The sequence below is a fragment of the Phasianus colchicus genome, chromosome 5, assembly GCF_987193195.1.
Source record: "Phasianus colchicus chromosome 5, bPhaCol1.hap1.1, whole genome shotgun sequence".
Lineage (NCBI taxonomy): Eukaryota > Metazoa > Chordata > Aves > Galliformes > Phasianidae > Phasianus > Phasianus colchicus.
The window spans coordinates 29,882,254-29,898,129 of NC_143440.1; the positions used below are offsets into that span (position 1 = coordinate 29,882,254).

Genomic DNA, 15,876 nt, shown 5'->3' on the forward strand with positions numbered 1-15,876 from the left:
CATGCTAAACAATCTCAGTTTCCTCAGCTGCTCCTCATAAGTCTCGTGCTCTAGTCCCCTCCCTTTTATGTCTTCTCCTTGTAAGCAAGTTAATATTGACGTGTTAAAGATTTATTTTTTTTTTAATCTGTCACTTACTGATAATTAATGGACAAGTAAACAAAGTTTTCTTACCTTTGAGAGGCATCAAGTAATTTGTGTCCTGGCTAGGGCAGTTTTCCTTTTCTGGAGAGGCTAAACTGGATCCTAGAGTAGAAAATTCTTTACAATTTGCAGTCAATAAGGTATAACCTCATTACGTGTGGTCTTAATATTTGTTGTGATGAGTAAGCAATGCCCACCAATGGTGAAACGTTCACAGAAAGCTTATTTTCCTACAAAAAGAATAGTCTCAGAAGTTTGGTTAGTGTGCTTTGAATTTCCAACTTCTGATATAATGTGTTATTGAGCAAAGAAACTTTAATGGTGAACTCAAGAATTTTTTAAAAGTGTGCAGTATCAAATACATGTTACATCTGTGCCTGCTTCTACCTACCTATAATTCTTTCTTTTGTTTTTAACAGGTGTTTCTATGTCCTCAGTGAGCTCTGAAAGTGACTATGCTGTCCCTCCTGATGCCTACTCCTTGGATGGTGACTACTCAGAGCCAGAACATAAGCTACAACGGACATCATCCTATTCCACTGATGGTGGAATTTGCACTGTAAGAGAGAAGTATAAGCACTGAGGACTGTATTCTTTCCTGATGATCTATATTGTATTTTTAAGTCATATTTTCCTTTAATGACAGCCTTATACCTTTATGACTAAGCAAGTTTGGAAATTCAAAGGAAGAAGAAAGGATAATGACTTCTTCACTTAAACATTGTGCTGTGGTGATTAGATATTTATAAATATCTAAAGGGAGTTGGGAAGCAGATGGATGTGGCCAGGCTCTTTTCAGTAGTGTGCAGTGATAAGACAGTAGCAATGGCCTAAAACACAGGAAGTTCCACGCAAACACGTAGAACAACTTACTAATGGTATGGGTGATGGAGCACTGGAACAGGTTACCTAGAGAAGTTGTAGAGCCTCCTTCTCTGGAAATATTCAAGATCCATCTTGATACCTACCTATGCAACCTATTCTAGGGGATCTGCGTTAGCAGGGGGTTGTAGTCAATGATGTCTTGAAGACCCTCCCAGCCCCACTGTTCTGTGATTAAAACGGCTCACAGTTTTAGTGGACTTGACTGGCCATTTAAATGAGTTAATCTTCAATGTGAAAAAAAAAAACAAAACCAACTTATCTGTGCATTAGTTTCACAAAACTAGATCAAATACCCCACTAGTTTTACATTTTTGTTGCCTTCTTTTAATGTTTTAATTAAAAATTAGAAGTAGCTTTATTACTTATATATATTAATTATATTATATATTTTATATGTGGCTCAGGCAAGTCAAACAGTTGGACACGTGGTGTTGGGCTTTTTTTCAAACTAAGCAAAGATCACTGACATTGGATGGCTGCTAATTCCATCTGGCAGAGTAAAGAGGAATGTGAAGAAGATACAGCATTGAGTCTGAGCTCAATTTCGTGCTTTTCTTTGTGTTTTGAAAGGTTCATGGTAATCCTACTTTGCTCTTTTACCTCCAGGAACCCATTGAGAAATCAGGTTACTTGCTAAAAATGGGCAGCCAGGTGAAGATGTGGAAGAGACGATGGTTTGTACTAAGAAACAGACAAATCATGTACTATAAGTCTCCGGTGAGTCACAGAGATACTTACCTGTGTGAGGAAGCATAGAAGGAAGGCTGGCTGCTAAATTGGTTCCAGATAGCGCTGGCAGAATGTGCAGCTGTGGCTAAGCTTACCTGTCAGAGAGTTTTGTGTTTCACCCACATGTTCAACTATGGATTGTTTGCTCAGGCAGGAAATCTTGGAGATGTAGCTTCTGGGAGATGAGGGTGAAAAGCTCCCAGAAGGAAATTATCTCCAAATAGAAACGTTTTCCCCTTGACTACCAGCCCTTAAATGAGGTTATGGACCCTGGGTTCACCTCTTGTGGTCTCAGAGGTAAACTGCTTTCAGCTGTGCTCCCAGAGCTCGCCACCTTCTTCACCAGATGCTCAATCACTGGTTCAGGCTGTGATCAAACACTTCCCAGACAGAACACTTCCCCAGTCAGAAACATTGATAAACTACATTTCCAACTTTTTTTCTCCATCATATTCTGACAATACAGAAATACACCTTAGTGCACAATGCATCTTTATTTCTGCTACTATGGTTATCTATCATGATTTACAAGTAAATTGTACATATATAACATACATACATAATTTAATACATGCAAAGAATCCAGACTGTTTTTTGCAAGGGAATTCAGGAAGATGCACACTGAAGGTGAACTATCACCAGCTACAGACCAAATCGGCTATGGCTTTCGTTAACTGAGTCTTAAAAAGTTCCAAAGGTGGAAAGTCATTACATCTGGCCACCTATTTTGAGTTGTCTTGCCTTCCTAGTGAGAAAGTTTTATTGCTGTTGATTTTTTTTTCCTAATGTTCAGTATGAGCTTCCTAAGACACTACTTGTTGCTTTTACCCTTGCTGTATTGTCTGTCACTGCTAAGGAGACTTATTTCACTACTGTAAAGGGATCACACTGTTGTCTTATTTTACCTGGCAATCTTCAACCTCTGTCCTTTTCAGATTTCAACCTGCACAAGAATTCATTTAATGCTGTTTTTAACTACTTTGAGACCCATATAATTTCTTCCTACTTAAAAAGTTGTTTGCTTTTCTTTCCCCAGAGTGATGTTATCCGCAAACCACAAGGGCAGATGGAGCTAAATTCCTCATGCCAAATAGTCAGAGGTGAAGGGTCCCAAACATTCCAGGTAAGCACTGCTTTTTCATCCTGCAGGTAACCATACACTTGATGTCTGGGTGAGTGAGCACTTATTTCAGGCAGAATGGTACTGTACATCTCAACTGATAAGAGGTAACTTTGGCTCCTGTTTCCTGGCAAAAGACAAGTTTTAATATTAATGGAGAAATTGTAACCCAAATGCAGCTTTCTGATGTTGAAAGAAATTCTCCCTGATTTGATTTTAGACTGTAGCACTTTCCTTTTTTCAAGTTGAGAACTTGTAAACTACAGGGAAAAGCCATTCTTACAACAACTAAAGCCAGGGAGTACATAGGATCTCCTCTGCAAGACTCCTCTCACAAGATCTCCAGACTGATTTTACATGTGTAATATAGTGACAGATGTCTCTACCCATGGCAGAAGCTGGACCAGATGTCCTTTAATGGTTCTTTCCTACCCAAACTATGCTATGGTTATGTATGGAGAATTTGAAGAAATACCTAAAGCTTTGGATTCCTATTAGAATTCAGTTTCCAAACATTAAAAGTCAGTTCTACACTGGGTTTTTAAGTCATTGTTAAAGGAGTTCACTATAAGGGAGACATTAAAATTTCTGTCATACTTGGACTGAAAGGCACACGGCCTGGCCTGGAAACTACCTTCTGCATTTACAAAATTGAAGTTGCTAAGGCTTAATACTCTTAAATTCATGGTGTCTTTCTTCTTGGATTGCCAAACTATTTAATACAAAGTTAAAGGAAAGGAAAAAATCTAATGGGATAATGAAATTCATCAGATAATGACAAGAATGAAGGTGTGCAGATTTATACTTCCTCATTCCTTTTCCTTCCAGCTCATGACAGAGAAAAGAACCTACTTCCTGACAGCAGACTCTCCCAACATCCTGGAGGAATGGATTCATGTCCTACAGAGTATTCTTAGAGTGCAAGTGACCAGTCCGGTTGGAGTTCCTCACAGTGATGCTAAACCTACTGTGAAAGGTTGGCTCACTAAGGTAAAATACTACTTTTGACTTTATTCAGCTTAGTTCAGTATTGACAGAGTACCAGCCTCTTAGTTTGTACAGTAAATGTCAGCAAGAAGTTAGTATTTTAATATTTCCTAGAAGAATGTGAAACAAAGAAAATTGGCAGTAAACTTATGTTTGTCAGAGATGAAGGTTTGCATAAATGATAAGGAATGGGACAAACAAGGCTACGAAGAGATACTGACTTTGTCAGATAATAAAGTAGTAACAGACGTAGTTTATGTAGGCTTTCCTTCAACATAAATCGCAGCTTCATAGTCTAATAAACAAATACCAAGAAAGTGTAAAGCTTCTCATTTAACTGATCTGAACTTGGTGATGTAAGAGAGTTTTAAGGACATGTCTTGCATGGTTTTAGCAGATTTGTTTCCACAATAACAGACTGCAATCACATTGGTACAAAGTACAGTTTCTGGAAATTATTCTCCTTTATGACATTTCCACAAACATCTATGTCCCATATACTTAGGTGGGATCTACCTATTTGCTTTTGGAAATGGTGCCCTGTGTGTTTTGGGAGGAGTTTATATTAACGTACAACAAGTACTATAAGCAACATTTAATTGAAAATGGAACTTCTATAAAACTGTGGCAACAGCACCGCTGATGCTAAAAACATTATGCATTTCTTTCTCCTCTATGCAGGTCAAGCATGGTCACTCTAAGCTGGTCTGGTGTGCACTGATTGGAAAAACTTTTTACTACTACCGAAATCATGAGGATAAGGTAATTCTTGTTCTTGAGCCTTCCATTCCCACTTACGAAATTTTCTTTTCTTTTATTGCTTCTGGCTCTCACATTTCTAACTCTTCCTTGCTTGTACTTCTCCCCTTCCAATAGTCTCTTCTACACGATCTCCTGAAATAGCTAAAGGAAAAACTCGCATTATGTAAAATTACAAAAGTCTTGAAAGGCAAGTGACTGCTGTTTCTCAGATCACCATGGATCTTGTTTCTCAATGGCTATGTTTGGTCTTGTGAAAACCTTAGTGCAAGCTATTTTGTACAGCAGCTGCTATATTCTGCATATTGTAATGAAAAGAAGTAGCGACAACAAGATGGAATGAGGAAAGTCATTCAATCAACGTAATGTTCTTCTGTTTCTAGAAAACTTGGCCCAGTGTTCCATTATTTTTCTAAACCAGGTCTAAACCCAAGTTTTAGCTTATCAAGAAACACTGGGATTCATACTTGGGATCAACTTCTAGAGTTAACACAATAGATATCTCTGTTTGTCTGAATCTACCAATTTATGTAATTTAAAAGTACTTATTTTCCAGTAGTATCCATAAAGTCTGACCACAATCAGAACCCAGTGGCTCAAGATATTGGGCAGCTGACCATCAGAAAACACATCCTGCACTGCAAAATCAATGGTACCAACAGAACTAATGAGAGAAAAGCAGTAGCTTAAGGGAAAATCATCTGTTTATTTTCATATGCTCATTCTGACCTGTAGATGCCCTCAAAAGACATATAGTAGAAGTAATACCAGAGTTTGAAAATACTTTAGTTCATGGAGAAGCTTCTGTAGGAGTGTGAGCTGATATAATTTTATTGTTAAGGACTGAATTATAATTCACTGCTCGCATATTATGGGACTGCTAACATTTTGAGATAGAGTTTCTTTCCCAGTGTTCCTTATCCATAGCAGATCATTAGCTGGAATTACCTAGCTTGCTTCATCTTTCTAGTGTCCCTTAGGGCATCTGCCTATGCGTGAGTCCAAAGTGGAAGAAGTAGACCGTTCCTGTGACTCCGATGAAGATTATGAAACCACTGGTGGAGGACTTCTCTCATCCCACTGCACTTTGGTGATTCACCCACAAGACCAGAGTCCCACATACTTACTCATTCGCACAAAACAGGAGAAGGTATGAATGGTGTTTTTTTGGAGAGCAAGAGACTTTTTGGTATGAGACAATGTATGGGGAATAAAGCTATGTGTAGAAAACAAGACTGAAGTTTTCCCATATTGTTTTCATCCTCATGCCTAGGATACCTGGCTGTACCATCTGACAGTAGCAGCTGGTAGCAGGAATGCCACAGTGGGCACATCATATGAGCAACTCATTGGAAAACTGTTGGATGCAGAGGGAGACCCTAGTAAGTAGAAACAACAAACTCTTTTTTACAGTAGCAAAACATAAGGAAAAGTAATTTAAATCCTCAATTTTAATTCAGTCAGAGATGAAGAAAGGGGGTTCTCAGTAGAATAGCATATGATACAGTGCATTTCACTCCTACTTGCACAATAACATCTTGGGAGAGTATAGGCATAGTAATGACATAGCAAGTCTGTAACAGTGTTACATCTTTTATCAAAGCATCTGAAACTTCTGTAATATTTATCCAAATTCAAATAACTGGGGCTTTGTTGTTTTTTTTTCTTCTATGTTTGTTGGTCCTGGTATCCCTTTCGTGGGAATCTTGACAGTACAAACACGTTCTCTCTTTTCTCCTCTAAATACGCACACACACACACTTGCCTTCAGATCTGTTTTTTTTTTGTCCACATGTATAAACCCTAACACCTACCTCCATGCTCATCTTTTCCTCCTTATCTCTGGTAGTTACTCATTCATGTACGTTTGTGCACCATGTTCTCAAATCACAGAATTATAGGGGTTGGAAGGGACCCTGGGGACAATCAAGTCCAACTCCCCTGCTACAGCAGGTTTCCTAGAGTAGGTTGCATGCATATTAACAGGTATGTTTGTTCTTTATACTCGATCTTGCACACTCATATGTTCCTACACCTACCTCGCTTACTGTAGAATTGTAACTTGCATTAATAAAGATTCTCATAGCACATAAGTGGCCTGGCAGTTTGTATCTCCTGTTTGAATATATAACTGAGCACTTTCTCACCAGAAACCAGCTGACAAGGAGCTCTGTGTCACAGATGGAAGTGCTTCTTTCTGCTGATGCCTAACACTGACAGTGGACTCTTGCTCACAGGAGGCACTGCCAAGATCAGATTACCCAAAGATAAACATAGCATAGCGCAGTGCTGCTTCCCAGTATGTTTTGCCTCCTCAAGAAGGCTCCTTTTCAACATGAGGACTGTTACCTATCTTCTGGTTCTGACAGCGCATGTTTTTGCCTATCTGCTACTTCAGATTCTCCACTGTGGAAACACCCTATGTTGTGCTACAGTAAAGATGGGCTGCACATGTCCCTCACCACTCTGCCATCTGAGGCTCTGCAGACTGAAGCTCTGAAACTTTTCAAGGTAAAGGGACATTATATTTTTCAGCCATTTTGCTCAGTTGCTGGGACAACAGCATTGGTCGTGTTGTTAGTTAACATTTACCATCACCATTGGTTGCTTTAGACAGGCCTACTGGGTCATTCAATTACAGTCAAACATTAGATGTCATTCATTTTTTAGAAGTTTAATCTGAAGCTAGGAGCAATGGTCCACACAGGCTTTCACTTCAAACTTAGCCATACCTTCCTCTTTCCTCTCCATCAGCTGGACTGAAGAAAACATTGTACTGGCAAACTCAGCTGTGGCAGCAACACCAGTGGTGAAGCCATTGGAGATCTGATTCACAGAATTATAGAATTGTTTAAGTTGGAAGGGACTTTTAAAAATAATCTAGTCCAACAGCTCTGCAGTGAACAGGGACACCTACAGCTAGATCGTGGTGCTCAGAGCCTGCACTTCTAAAGTGTAAGATCAGCACTAAGACTAAATAATCGTAGCAAAGTAAAGCGTGGACATGAAAGGTGGGAAGCACAATTTCCTGATTCTCCTGTTGAATTGTGAGCTTCTCTGATTGGAGAAGGCTCTGTGAATTTTCCAGTTGCCACATCTGTAGAGAGGTAGAGATAAAAATATCTAATATTATATGTCTCCTTTCAGGTTTATTTAGAAGAATTATCTATAACATGTTTGGGGAATCTGGGCTGGGAAGTACCAAAGAGTAACTGTATTAATAGCACTGATTAACTTCCCCACTTTACAGTCCTGTCAGCTGTTCATCAATGTCCCTGTGGAAGCATCCTCTATTGATTACCACGTGTCACTCGCCCAGACAGCACTACAGGTCTGCTTGACACATACTGAGCTGCAGAATGAAATCTTCTGTCAGCTTGTTAAACAGACGAATTGCAGACAGCCCCAGAACCACTCAGTCATTCAGGTGAACTCTTCTTTGTCAATCCCACTCTATAAATATTAATGCTATTGATAATATTGATAAAATGCTAAAGGTGCGCTGGAGGAAAGAGAATTTTGATACTTGAACTGCATGTCTAAAAATGGTCACTCCTGAAAGCACTATTCACTATCCAATGTTTTGGTTACAGCATTCTGTGAAAGGCAATAGACAGGAAGTAGAGAGCAAGAATTATGACCAAGCTTTGTGTTTGCAGTGCTGGCAGCTCCTGGCTTTATGTGCTCCTCTGTTCCTGCCCCAGCATCACTTCCTTTGGTACGTCAAGCAGCACTTGCAGCGCCACGCAGACCCCAGGTAAAGGCTTCAACAGCATTTTTGGTTGTTGTTTTCCTAAGATAATTGCTTTTGCACCTGCTACAGAAATAGATGGAAATTGCTTTGTAATTCTACCTGCAAAACAAGTTGAGGAAAGGGATGGAAGGTTCCTAAAGATATCAAGCTGTTCCTCTTCAGCCATTCACATTCATTTTATCGATTACATTAAACTAGTTCACAAAACCAGCAGAACTTTCTGCAAATATAATTAGAGCTACCCAGGGCTTTTTTGTTTGTTTCTTGCTTTTGCTGATGCAACTGATTCCTCTTATTCCTAGTTACAGACTAAATTCAGAATGAATTTTTGGTGGTGATATTCTTATGTCAGGTTAGCTAACACTGACAGTACAAAAAGAGAACAATTTGGGGAACCATAGAAAGCTATAAAAAAAACAAAACAAAACCTGAAATAGATTCTTCTATTCGTTTTTGTTACCTTTTTGGCATGTTACACAGGATAATATATACTGCAGCAGGACTAAGCTTTTCTATGGTGTTCATGCTGTGGTCTTTGTGTGTTTTCATGGTGATCTGGTCTTCAGCGCGTCTGACTGCATCCTTGGCATGGTCATGAGTAGAGATATCACTTTGTCTTGTTTTAACAATATTTGTTCAGAAATCGGTAAAACAGTGTTTCATTTCAGACAAGTGCTCATTCAAACTTTTGGCCTAAGTCTGCCTTTGGACTTAAGCTAAAACTCTCCTGTTATTGGAACAGGAATCTATGTACTCCTACCAAGTGCCTTTTGTTGTTGTTGTTGATGATGCCTCCCACTTGCTCTTTCTTTTCAGAAATAAACCACAGATGTCAGATTTCATCAGAGTTCACACTCTCACTGTCTAAGATGATACATTAGGGCTCTTCTGCCTAGTACCAGAAACCACTTCTTCAGCCACATGCATTACCATCTCCCACATTACACTGCATAATTCCTATGATTTAGATTTAGGCAAGACCTTCATTCTAAGTATTGCTTTTCATAAAAGGTGACATTGAAGTATGTATCTAATGCTCTACAAGTGGAAGAAAAGTTGTGCACAGTTCTAGGTAAGAAGATGGCTCAGGATCATCTGGGAGCCAGAAATGGCAGCTTATCATAGAAGCAAGATTCTTCCTCATGAAAAACACATTATTGGGGAAGTGAGTACCATCTTAGTGCAGTGAAAACCTGGATCTCCTGACTTTCATGTTGCTTGCAAGGGTTTAACTGCAGTTTTAATCATGTACTGAGCTCCTGAAGTCATCTTGAATGGAATTGCCCTCCTCCTTCTTCACCTACAAAGTTGTGGAAGTTTATGAACCCATATAAATCCTTGGGTTGCATTCAGTTTCAAAACTTATTCACTGTATACATTTTAAACATTTTTCCTATAGGTGTAACTGACCATTTTTTTCCTGGCTTTAGAGACACTTAAATCCTTTTGGTCCAAGTCAGTGGAGCAATCTCTTCGCTATGCAATAAACTGATCATGTTAGTAACTGTCCCTGTACTGTATTAAACTAGCAACAAATCTGAGCCTCCCTTGAATGAACAATCTCTGTTGACTGACAGATAGTCTTCATAAATGAAAACCCATAGTTTGTATAGTCATGCAAATTGATAAACAAAGTTTATATAATTTCCTTACTGGAGCTAATTCATTATAGTTTCTGATTAGTTCTTATCAGGACTTAAAGTGATAGTAACTAAGTTCTTCTGGCATGATAGTGAGTTTAAGGGTGAACTACCTGGTCTTGGTTCAACAAATACTATTCACTATTCCTATGCTGTGTCCAGTCCAGCCAGGAGCAGGGAATGCTCACGTGCTTTCCAGAAAGCTCACTGTATACTTGGATTTCACAGACCTGTGGAGCTCAGGTTTGTGTTGTAACTTTTCAGCTGAGCTCGTCAGTTGAGATTCAGCTAGGATATCTACACAGAGATGTAACTTTGAGCCAAATCTTGAGGAATGCTTTGCTACAGCATAGGAGCAGGAAAGGAAATGACATATTTAATGCATATGTTTGTGACTTATTTCCGTCTCTGTCCCTGCCTAGGAGTGAAATAGGCAAGTATGCCATCTACTGCCAGAGATCAGTGGACCGCACTGTGCAGACTGGTGAACGAGAAGCCAAGCCCTCAAGAATGGAGATTGTGTCCATCCTGCTGAGGAATCCCTACCATCACTCACTCCCTTTCAGCATCCCAGTGCACTTTATGAATGGAACCTACCAGGTGAGTCACTATGGTTGCTTTTCTGGGCACTACAGAACTGTGCCATAACCTGCTTCCTTCATGTGATTTGGTAGCACCATGGTGTTACACCTGTCAGACATTTAGAGGTAGGTATTATTTCTCTTCCTTGCTATTTTAGCCAGGAAAAGAATCCAGTCCCTTTCCTTTAAAACTTAGGAAGAAAAGGTAGCTGGGGTGAGACATTGAAAGTGTCTCACTCTGAGAAAGAATTCAATCTTAAGGGAGATAACATAAGGGCAGTCACTGCAGCTCACAATCAATCATGATACACTGATCTGTAGAAAATTAGGTTTCATTAGTTGTGATACTCAGTGTCATGCTTTTTGGAAGTTATACTAAATTAGCTCCTATTGCATCACAGGTTGTAGGTTTTGATGGCTCCTCAACAGTTGATGAATTCATCCACCGGTTGAACCAGGAGACAGGAATGCGGAAACCATCCCACATGGGATTTTCTCTGTTCACGGATGATCCTTCTGGCAGGGATTTGGAACACTGTCTGCAGGGCAACATGAAGGTAATTCTTTTTCCCCCCTCTTCTACATCTGTCTAGCATACATCTTTGTAGAGCTGCTAATTGGCTAATAATTTTTTCTTAATGCAAGAAGATCAAATACATGTGGATCTTGCCTTCCTCGATTAGCATTCAGAGATGAAATATTAATATCTCATCTGAGATTCTAGTTAAGACAAAGCACGCTGTTTTGGTGGGTGATAAATTGGTTAAAAAAAGGCTTTAAGTCAGATTTTAGCTCATACTAAAGTTTAGTTTGTCTACAATTAAAACAAAACCGAGTTAGCTGGCATGATTAGATATCATTACTAACATCAAGTACAACACTCCCAATGGAGACAAATTTAGATTAGGCTGTGATTTTCTTGGCATGCTTATACAAATCTTAAATACTGGGTTATGAAGTCTCTCTCTCTTCACTTCCTCCAGATAACTTTGCTTGAGGAGTATTCTTAGGGGAAGATAGCTCTGCTGAGCATACCCTCACTTTAAGAGAGGAGTGCCTAGATCAAGGGAGAACAGTTAAAGTATTAACTTACACATCTCCCATACAGAGATTTTTACTCATGCTGCAGCTGGATAGCTACCTGAATTGTGTAGGCTAGTGGCTATGAATGAAAGACATCAAATTTTTGTATTAACTTGTGAGGGAAATTTGCTATGCAGTATTGATGGAGGATATAGTGGCAGTGACAACTTCAAAGAAGCTCTAACATCTGTAAGAAATATAAAAATTCACTTATACACAGTGTAAAATTTTACTTTGGCAACATAGGGAGTAGATGCCAATAACTTTAAATCAGACAATTTAAAAAGGAAACTATCACACAGTGCCAAATAATAAACTTTGCTTTCATAGCCTGATGCAGATCAGATAATCTGAAGCTTTGCTGGAAATCAAAACACTGTTCAGAGATAAAGCATTACACTAAAAGAAGGAGACTGAGACAAGTAAAGGCATTGCTCTTACTCCTTATTAAGAAGTTATTACTTAGTGACCGAGGCAACTTCAATACCTTCTTAAGAGAAGAGAGGAATATCTGGTTATGTATTTCACGTGGTTTCTTATGTTCACATTTCTTTTACTGAAATGCTATCAAAAGAGAACATAGGGACCTTTATTAGACCATTCATGAAAGGATTGGAATCTGAATTGAACCAAAATATTTCACCATGTTGTTATTAAGAATGTATGTGAGGTATGAAGCTGGAATCTAGACCTAAATGTTCCCAGAGTTTGAACATTCACAGGGCTTTGGTTTAGCCAATCATGCACATGACTGCCATTCAGAAAATACATTACTGCTTTTGGTAGGCTCAGGAATACACTTTGGAAGCAACCCTACCAATCTTTCCTATGAACCATGCTTTGGTTCACAGTGTGAAGCCATCTTAGCAGGAACTGGATTCTTTTCACGTGAGACAAGATGAGAAATGCGATCCAATCTAGTGGACTTCAAGCCTTTTGACCAAACTAAAGATAGTGCACAGGAAAACACCATAGTGTGGGCTCAAGGTCTTAACAACAACACATTGTTGTGTACATCCACTCCTCTGAGCTACATAACTTGCTAACATAGACAAAACAGCCTGGTAATAGGCCAGAATTCACTTCCTCTGCAGATTCAGAGATGGAGTTTTTAGTTACAACAATTTTATTTTTTCAACATACTATGTAATAGAAAAAGGAATCAATTTATCACTTTTGGCTGTCTTTACAATGATCCTGTCTATTTCTGTATAATCTGTGTTCCATAGTACTTTTTTTTCCCCCCTATTTTCCCATCAAGCCTTGACTATACACTTCACACGTTTGTCTTTTCTCTCTCCTTAATATCTTTAAAAGATCTGTGACGTCATTTCTAAATGGGAACAAGCCTTAAAAGAATTGCATCCTGGTAAATATGAAGGTGGCACAAGAATCGTGAAATTGACCTATAAGAACAGGTACTGTGTTTCCTGGGTTGGCCTCTTGTCAATTAAACATTTCCAGAATGCCTGTATTTCTGCAGAACACCAGTGGAGTACAATATTGTTAACACCAAAGCTACGTTAGCAAATATGATGTCAACTCCTACATGTGATGCAATTTTTTCTATATGTGTGCAGTATGCATGTACAAGAGAGTACACGATCTAGAAGTAAACCTAAAAACACTTTGTAATGGTGAAATAGTCTTAAAATGGGTTAAAGAACTAGCTATAGTACAATAAAACATACCTGGCAAAATTTTGTTTGCCTAGATCCTAAAATGTAATTAAATAATATTAGGTGAGAGGATGAGAAACCTGGGGGGAAAAAATATCACCACTATAAATGAAACATGCAATTAAGTGAGGAATTATGAAGTTGAAAAGCATACAAGAACAACATTACAAATGGCAGGGACTGCAGGGAAGACATGTAGTAGCAATGCCCAGACTTCATAAAGAGAGAAATGTTAAAAGCTAGACAATGAAAGAGAGAAGAAAACTATGAAACACAGATCTAAAACAAAAACTGGAACAAGTTCATCATTTATAACAAAGACAGGAATTCTGAATTAAAATGAATACAAGTCTTTGTATAGGAACAAGTAATGGCCTTCTGCACATGAATTCAATTTTCAGGGAAAATAAAGCCTCACCTAAATTAGAAAAGTCAAAGCCTTGTATTGAACACAAAGATTTTGGTGACTGTAATGATGGAAATACATTTCTGGGAACTCTATTAGCTGGCTTAACAGTAATAGAAGCAGAAGTTATTACTTTTGACCAAGAACTATTTTTTTAAGGAGTAACTCCTTGCAGTATTATTTTGTTAGACTGGAATGTGCCTAGACTGGGCAGAAAGGATATTTTGATAAGGTCATTCCAAGGTTGGACTGTTCCAAAACTGAAGGACCACGATAAGACACGTAAGGCCACGATGATCCTAATGGTGTTGTCTTAAATTGTCATAAAAATTGATACAGTGATCCACTAGAATGAATATCTTGTGTGGCATCATGGAATATACAGTCATTGCTGTAGCTTTAAATTAGTATTTGAGTTAGGTGATGCATGCCTATTTACAGTTCACATGAGGAATTGTTCCAGGAAGCATTCCCCACACTTGTATCTTCAACCTCCGTTTGTCATATTGCTGTACCAGGTCAAAGAAATTAAGTGTAAAAAGAATAAATCAAAGCTAGTATAGAATAAATCAAAGTAGTATTGCAAGAATGCTTCTTTCATTTTTGTAGTAAGGCCTGATAATTGGGATTCTTATTTCCTGCTGAAGCAAACTGAAGAATTTTCAATAACAATTTCAGTGTAAGCAGTCAAAACAAAGTTGGCAAATGTAACAAGTCTTCAAGGCTGGCATGTAGAAGGTCAGGCAGTTCTTGCCTTATAGCAGAAAGAACTCTGTAACTCTGTAATCCGTGGTAAGCAGAGAATGACATCTCTTAAGTTTTGCCTCAATGGTTAAGAGGAATGATGCTTATCTACCTGTGTTTGATAATGCTTTGCTGTCTTGACTTGGTTGGCTCACAGAATTCAAAGAGCTGCCAAAGTAGATAGCATGATTTGAGCCTCCTGGCTTAAATATTCATCATAAGGGAAACACCTTAACTTCTGAACCTTTCTCTGATCACCTTCTAATACACAAAAGTCACTTTAGACAAAAAACAAACATAACACTTATTTTTACTCAGCTTGACTAAAATTCAGAACTCTATTCTCAGTTAGTTCACAACATGTTTTTACCTTTACAATCTTCTACATTTTAGGCTGTATTTTCGGAGCCAAGCCAAGGGTGAGACTGACCGGGAGCGGCTGCTGCTGGCCTTCCAAGTCAGCAATGAAATAGCCAGTGGAAGGTTTCCAGTTAATAAAGAATTAGCTCTGGAAATGGTTGCTCTGATGGCTCAGGTGAGCATAAACGTGGGCAGAAATCCTTGCTTTTGTTCTCTAGGGAGTACACCTGTACACTGAATGTCTTGAGGAAGCAGCTATGTTTTGCACCAAAAGTGATATTTCTTATTAAATATGTAGTCTGAGCTGTACTACACCAGACTCATTGCACCAGCAAACCTATACTGACAGATCACCTTTTGCTATAAGGAAATTTACTACAAAACAAAGTCTCCTTTCATTCTGCAAAAAATACTACAAAACACAGTGAGGCTGGACTGTCCCCAAAACTGCTTTGATTACGGCCATACTGAGGATATTGAAATATTACCAGTGTTAAAAGTCTTCCTAATAGTAAAAGCTTTCACCATTGTACTCAGAAACAGCATTTCCCAGGATTCTTCATTAAACCTCCAGGCTTACATTTAGCATTTTACCATGTGAAACACACAGCATGAGTTGTGGGCATGATGAACAGGATAATTGTTTCTCCTTAGCTGAAACTGCTGCATTTGTAAAAGCAATGTAAACTGAGGTAAAGAAGCTGGAAATACTATCCATTCTATTTCCAAACAGGCTGTTGTTTTAATTGGTCAGTTGAAAACAAAACTCAGAAGTTTAGCAGTTAGGCAGAAGCATCCTCATACAGGTAGCTGGCCCATATCTTGTTTCACTTTTTTTCAGAGCAACAAAGAATTCCTTGAGCAGCCTCTATTGCTGCTTTGTTGTACGCTTATTGTAGTAAATGCTACAGTCAAAAATTCCCCATCCTGATGGTGCTGTTTTGCAGGACTAGTAAACAGAGCATGTATCAGTATGGGAATCCACGGAACATTCTATTACACTAA

General features: G+C 38.7%; 2 protein-coding genes across 7 annotated transcripts in view; one reads left to right on the top strand and one right to left on the bottom strand.

The window, feature by feature from the left end:
* The window catches only part of PLEKHH1 (pleckstrin homology, MyTH4 and FERM domain containing H1), a 51,506-nt gene that overhangs the window by 29,868 nt on the left and 5,762 nt on the right, over window positions 1-15,876 (top strand). For all 6 annotated transcript variants that reach the window (XR_016466906.1, XM_031593678.2, XM_090141170.1 and 3 more), the window contains exons 11-24: window positions 564-703; window positions 1,636-1,746; window positions 2,795-2,881; window positions 3,707-3,868; window positions 4,547-4,627; window positions 5,595-5,774; window positions 5,898-6,006; window positions 7,023-7,135; window positions 7,875-8,051; window positions 8,284-8,381; window positions 10,441-10,618; window positions 11,001-11,156; window positions 13,000-13,100; window positions 14,905-15,046. Coding sequence is in view for 5 of the 6 variants with exons in the window: in XM_031593678.2 (XP_031449538.2) it covers window positions 564-703; window positions 1,636-1,746; window positions 2,795-2,881; window positions 3,707-3,868; window positions 4,547-4,627; window positions 5,595-5,774; window positions 5,898-6,006; window positions 7,023-7,135; window positions 7,875-8,051; window positions 8,284-8,381; window positions 10,441-10,618; window positions 11,001-11,156; window positions 13,000-13,100; window positions 14,905-15,046 (1,835 nt within the window). In the remaining variant the exon portion in view is untranslated. The remainder of the gene's footprint in view (window positions 1-563; window positions 704-1,635; window positions 1,747-2,794; window positions 2,882-3,706; window positions 3,869-4,546; window positions 4,628-5,594; window positions 5,775-5,897; window positions 6,007-7,022; window positions 7,136-7,874; window positions 8,052-8,283; window positions 8,382-10,440; window positions 10,619-11,000; window positions 11,157-12,999; window positions 13,101-14,904; window positions 15,047-15,876) is intronic.
* Window positions 2,222-15,876, bottom strand: part of PIGH (phosphatidylinositol glycan anchor biosynthesis class H) — a 29,391-nt gene continuing 15,736 nt past the window's right edge. The window contains exon 5 of the transcript XR_016466908.1: window positions 2,222-3,005. The gene's annotated coding sequence lies outside the window, so the exon portion shown is untranslated. The remainder of the gene's footprint in view (window positions 3,006-15,876) is intronic.